Source organism: Eutrema salsugineum, unplaced genomic scaffold (genome assembly GCF_000478725.1).
Source record: "Eutrema salsugineum unplaced genomic scaffold, Eutsalg1_0 scaffold_7, whole genome shotgun sequence".
Taxonomy (NCBI): Eukaryota; Viridiplantae; Streptophyta; class Magnoliopsida; order Brassicales; family Brassicaceae; genus Eutrema; species Eutrema salsugineum.
In genome coordinates this window covers 1,013,760-1,019,714 of record NW_006256486.1, presented here as the reverse complement: position 1 = coordinate 1,019,714, position 5,955 = coordinate 1,013,760, and the positions used below count along the sequence as shown (strand labels likewise).

Here is a 5,955-nt window from a genome sequence, read left to right as displayed (position 1 = left end):
TCCTTTTTTTTAACAATAATATAATAATTTGTAAATTTTCTTTATTTTTGAATATTGATGTGGATCAATTAAATTGATTTCTTAAATCCTATGTGGACACTCTTACAAGCATTTAGCTTTAACTTTTATTAGTATATATATATATATATATATAAGATAAGATTTTGGTTTTATAAAATTTTAAAAATAGTTTAATTAATTACATAATTAAGCATAAACCATAATAATTTAGACCGGTTTGTTTTAAGTTTTTTTACACATCATCAAATAAGAACCAATAAAAAATGGACACGTAATTGTAAAATAAGGTTAAACGATTTTTGCAGCCGAAACTCATATGGAGACACGTAAGCAAATCACTATACAAATAAATATATAGATTATATTCTTTTTCCCGCTTTTGCTTCTTTCTACTCTCAGTCAGTGATGATGAGACCGATTTCGAACAACGGATTAGTTTACAGGCACAGCCTTTGTCTCAGATGCTCAAAGTTTTTTACTTCGCTTGCCATGGCTAACGACGAGGTCGATACCCAGACAACAACACCAAATTTTCTAGAGACGACGAGCACAGCTATCTTTAGATGCAATTCTCAGATCTCGAAGCTCGCAAGAAACGGGAATCTCCAAGAAGCTGAAGCTATTTTCAGACAGATGTCACAGAGAAGTATAGTCTCTTGGAATGCGATGATTTCGGCTTATGCGGAGAATGGTAAGATGAGTAAAGCATGGGAAGTGTTTGATGAAATGCCTGTGAGAGCTACAACCTCTTATAATGCTATGATTACGGCTATGGTTAAAAACAAGTGCGATATAGGAAGCGCTTATGATTTGTTTCGTGCTATACCTGAGAAGAACGCCGTGTCTTACGCAACGATGATTACCGGTTTCGTTCGGGCAGGAATGTTTGAAAAGGCGGAATCTTTGTATACTAAAACACCAGTGAAGTTTCGTGATCCTGTTGCTTCGAACGTTTTGTTGAGTGGCTTCTTAAGAGCAGGGAAATTGAAGGAGGCTGTTCGTGTTTTTGAGGGTATGGTAGTGAAAGAAGTAATATCATGTAGCTCAATGATTGATGGATATTGCAAAATGGGGAAACTCGTTGATGCTAGAAACATTTTTGATGGAATGGCTCAGAAAAATGTGATTACTTGGACTGCTATGATCGATGGGTATTTCAAAGCTGGGTTTTTTGAAGATGGGTTTGGTCTGTTTCTGAGAATGAGACGGGAGGGAGATGTCGGTGTTAATGCTAACACTTTGGCTGTCATGTTTAAAGCTTGTCGGGATTTTGTCAGATACCGAGAGGGAAGTCAGATACACGCGTTAGTTTCACGGATGCCTCTTGGGTTTGATCTGTTTCTAGGGAATTCATTGATTTCGATGTACTCTAAGCTTGGTTCTATGGGCGAGGCCAAAGCAGTGTTTGGCGTGATGACAAAAAAAGACTCTGTTTCTTGGAATTCCTTGATCACGGGTCTTGTTCAGCGCGGACAAATTTCTGAAGCTTATGAACTTTTCGAGAAGATGCCGAAAAAAGACATGGTATCTTGGACAGATATGATCAAGGGGTTTTCTGGAAGAGGAGAAATTTCTAAATGTGTAGAGTTGTTTAGGATGATGCCTGAGAAGGACAGCATAACATGGACTGCTATGATATCTGCTTTTGTGAGCAATGGATATTACGAGGAGGCGATTTTCTGGTTTCATAAGATGCTCCGGAAAGAAGTTCGTCCTAATTCCTACACTTTCAGTAGTGTGCTCAGCGCAACAGCTTGTTTGGCAGCATTGATTGAAGGACTTCAGATCCACGCTAAAGTTATGAAGATGAACGTGGCGAATGACTTATCAGTTCAGAATTCATTGGTATCGATGTATTCCAAATGCGGAAACACGAATGATTCTTACAAGATCTTCTCATGCATCAGTGAGCCCAATGTTGTTTCTTATAACACGATGATCAGCGGGTTTTCTTATAATGGTTTCGGGAAGGAAGCGCTTAGATTGTTTTCAGTATTGGAAAGTACAGGAAAAGAGCCAAACGGTGTTACCTTTCTTGCTGTACTATCAGCTTGCGCTCATGTTGGATACGTAGACTTAGGATGGGAATACTTCAGATCAATGAAATCTTCGTATGGCATTGAACCAGGACCTGATCATTATGCATGCATGGTTGATCTCCTTGGAAGAAGTGGAATGCTTGATAAAGCATATCACTTGATCTCATCAATGCCTTTTGAGCCTCATTCTGGGGTTTGGGGCAGCCTGCTTGGTGCAAGCAAGACTCATGTACGTGTTGATCTTGCAGAGCTTGCTGCTAAGAAACTGATTGAACTTGAGCCTGATAGCGCAACACCTTATGTGGTACTGTCCCAGCTATATACAATTGTTGGGAAAAACAGAGATGGTGATCGGATAAGGAATCTAAAGAAATCGAAAAGAATAAAGAAGGATCCCGGGTCTAGCTGGATCATATTAAAGGGTGAAGTACATAATTTTCTTGCAGGAGATGAATCTCATTTGAATCTGGCAGAGATAACGGTCACACTACAGATGATGGAAAAGGAAATGGAATTGATTTCTCTCAGCCATGGTCGTAGTTTTCAGTGAAGCAAGGTGCAATATTATCATTTTTCTTCACTTTTTACTTCACCAAAAGAGAGCACGAAGCACACTGGATCCCCTGTAAAAACTAAAGTTTGTCCTCCTAGCAAGATGATATGTGAGCTCCTGATCCTCCTTCTATGAATCTTTTCTATGTTTTCGATTTAAATGTGATATACTTCACACATTTGCTTCTAAATAATGGATGGGTTTGTGTATTTATTCTTCACAGTGAAGCCTGTAAACTGGTGCAGAGGAATTATCCGTACCTGAACCAAGCTCTGTTATTGAGGTATGAGGTTTTATTTTAATTTTGGAGTTGATTTAATGGATAAAAAATATAACATTCATTAATTACCAATTATGTTATCTTATTTTTTACTTCTTCATATCATAATTCTTTGTTATTTATTTTGTTATGTGGATAACTGTTTGTTTATTTACTTAACTACCTATCCTTTTCCAAATAGAAAACAATAATTATATATATGATTTTAGGTGAACTCTCTCCATCATACTGCCACATCAGCATCTGAATGGAGGACACCTGTCCTTAGTTTCATTTAATTAATAAATTTTAAATTTTAAAATAAAAAATTAAAAACTAATTAATACTACTATTTCTAACTTAAATATTATATTTAATATTTATTTCATATGTATTTATGTTCATAACTATTAAGTTACATTAATATTAAGAATTTTTAAATTCTTAATAAAAATAAATAAACAACATTTCTAATTTTTTACATTTCTAACTTTTTGGTATTCGTCTAAAACTTTTAAATATTTTTTATACTAACTTGATATTTTTCTTCTGGTTTATCCTCATTATAAACACTTTTTCGAAGTTTGTTGTATGAAAAAATGTAAAGATGTAGCGTTATCTTCATTCAAAGATTTGATGATTTTTATGGATCAAATATAATATTATTATAGCTGCATTTTATTGTGAAATATAAAGTATGGGGTAGTTTTTGCAGAATTAAGGAAATTGTACATGTCATAAATTTGAGAACATTAAAAATCTGAGGTAATTATATGTTTTCAAGTAATTCAACCAGAAAATATGACTTTTATCTACGTCTTTTTTACTCATATCATGTTTATGATTTCTAGAATAGTAGAATAATTTTCCTAATTACCATACTTCCAATCCTTAAAAAAAAGTTATTTGTTTTATAAAGAATTTATTTTTTAAAAAACTAATACTAAACAGTCAAACAAATTACCATATTCTTATAATTAACTATATATATATATATCAACACATATATATTTTTTAAAATATTATGTGAAACAAAATCTGCGCGTATGCGCGGGTACAAGTCTAGTTGACTATAAATACGGTTGCACTGATTTTTGAAGTTTATAGGATTCTGGTTTTCCTTATTGCAGAGACCAGAGAGAGATCATGGAGAGTTATTTTATTGGCTGGATAGCTTCCGGTTGTATTTGTTTCATTATTCTCGTGTTTGCTTTATTGTTGATTTGTTTGGAGAAGGAGACAGTCACTAAAGAGCCTGCGCATAAGCCCAACAATCAGAGAAGCAGAGCTGTACGAAGCAGCAATGGTCAGTTCATGTTTTATCCAGCGGCTGCATCTCTCCCTATTACCTGCGGCGGTGGTGGTGGTGGAGGATGTGGTGGCGGCGGCGGACATCACGGTGGTGGTGGCGGACATCACAGTGGTGGTGGCGGACATCACGGTGGTGGTGGAGGAGGATGTGGTGGCGGTGGTGGTGGTGGTGACGGTGGCGGCAGAGGAGGCGGATGTGGTGGCGGCGGATGAATTGGATATGTACAAGGATTTCTAGTTAGATGATGCCGGCGATAATTATGGAAGATTTTTTTTTTTTAGTTTTTATATCAATTAGATTCGATCAATTGTTAATTAATTCAATACCAATGGATAACTAAAAATTTAACTAAATACAATGGATAACTAAAAATTAAATATATAGGAAAGAGAAAACAAAAAACAACCAAAAAATCCTTCTTCTATTGCATATTTACACAAATGCCATTTATCTGAGATTTTTGTTTTCCGACAAGATATGTCGGTAATACTGTTTATCGCTAGCTTCTGATGATACTATTCATCATCTTTTTTTTATCGACATATATTGTTCATCATCAAAAAATTATATACATTTTGAAAATATGGTGGTTAACTATTCATTTAACATGATAACTAGTATATCACGATAAATTTATATGATTGACATGATAACAATTATATATACATATGATATAGAATAATACAACAACGAGCTTACATTTAGATAAGATGTTAACTTTTAATAAATAACTATTTGTTAACATGTTAACACTAATATCTGATACCTATAACATGTTAACAATAATATATGAGATTTGTTAACGTGATAACAATAAGATATGAGGCTTATTAACGTGTTAACAATATTATTTGTTATTTGTTAACGTGCTAACAAATAATATATGATATTTTGTAACATGCTAACAATAAAATTAATACCTGTTAACGTGGTAATAAAAATAATTTTTGCTACGAAACATTACTCACTTATTTATACGATTTTTTTACTAGTCTTTTACTACTACTTTCCTAACAATTTCTCACCAATATAATTTTATAAAAATCAAAAACTAAATTAATTTCAAAACTTGAATTTAAATTAAAATATAATTTAATTATAAATTTGATTAATGAAATATATACAAAAAAACAAAATAAATTCTCTAATTACTATTAGCCTAAAATTTGATCTAATAATTATTAACTAGAGGGAGAGAAGGTGAAAACTCTTATTTATAGAGCAACTTCTTCAATAAATTATCTTAGATTGTCGATGTGGGACAAACCCAAAAACATAGTTTCCTACGAAATTCTTATGATTTTTCTACAAACCATATTTCGTAGGAAATCCGTAGAAAAATTTTAATTTTGTTATATTTATATAGTACAGTTTCTTCATCTAAATTCTTAACTTTTCGATGTGGGACAATACCTATTTTCCTACAAAATTTCTACGATTTTTCTACAAACAATATTTCGTAGGAAATCTGTAGGACAATTTCCTATGAAATTTCCACGAGTGTAACAGTTAATTGGATCCTATAACTTTCCTACCAAATTTTGACCGTATTTTCTACGAATATAAATTTGGTAGGTTATTGGTTGGATATATCCTACCACTTTTTGACATTTTTTTTGTAGGAAATTGCTTACCTATTTCTTACCACTTTTATTTTTCATCATAATTGCGTAAGACATTGGTGAAAAATATTTTTACCAAATACTTTCGTAGGAACTTTCATAATAATATGGCATGTTTTCTTGTAGTGTTTGTGTATATATTCTTCACA

The 5,955-nt window shown here is 33.1% G+C and overlaps 2 protein-coding genes across 2 annotated transcripts; both read left to right on the top strand.

The window, feature by feature from the left end:
- The first annotated feature begins 426 nt into the window (after nucleotides 1–426).
- Nucleotides 427–3,110, top strand: LOC18010559 (pentatricopeptide repeat-containing protein At1g53600, mitochondrial). Its single transcript, XM_006392715.2, has 2 exons — nucleotides 427–2,722; nucleotides 2,837–3,110. Exon 1 carries the CDS (start codon nucleotides 427–429, stop codon nucleotides 2,608–2,610), a length of 2,184 nt encoding a protein of 727 aa, XP_006392777.1. The 3' UTR covers nucleotides 2,611–2,722; nucleotides 2,837–3,110.
- Nucleotides 2,806–4,396, top strand: LOC112082803 (glycine-rich RNA-binding protein GRP2A-like). Its single transcript, XM_024150321.1, has 2 exons — nucleotides 2,806–2,844; nucleotides 4,109–4,396. Exons 1-2 carry the CDS (start codon nucleotides 2,806–2,808, stop codon nucleotides 4,394–4,396), a joined length of 327 nt encoding a protein of 108 aa, XP_024006089.1.
- The last annotated feature ends 1,559 nt before the right edge of the window (nucleotides 4,397–5,955 follow it).

Bases quoted from the DNA above. Each gene is read 5' to 3' on its own strand.
- LOC18010559 (XM_006392715.2), top strand. From the start codon at position 427: ATGATGAGACCGATTTCGAACAACGGATTAGTTTACAGGCACAGCCTT.
- LOC112082803 (XM_024150321.1), top strand. From the start codon at position 2,806: ATGGATGGGTTTGTGTATTTATTCTTCACAGTGAAGCCT. The intron at 2,845-4,108 runs GTAAACTGGTGC...TGTTTGGAGAAG, and splicing joins TATTCTTCACAGTGAAGCCT to GAGACAGTCACTAAAGAGCC.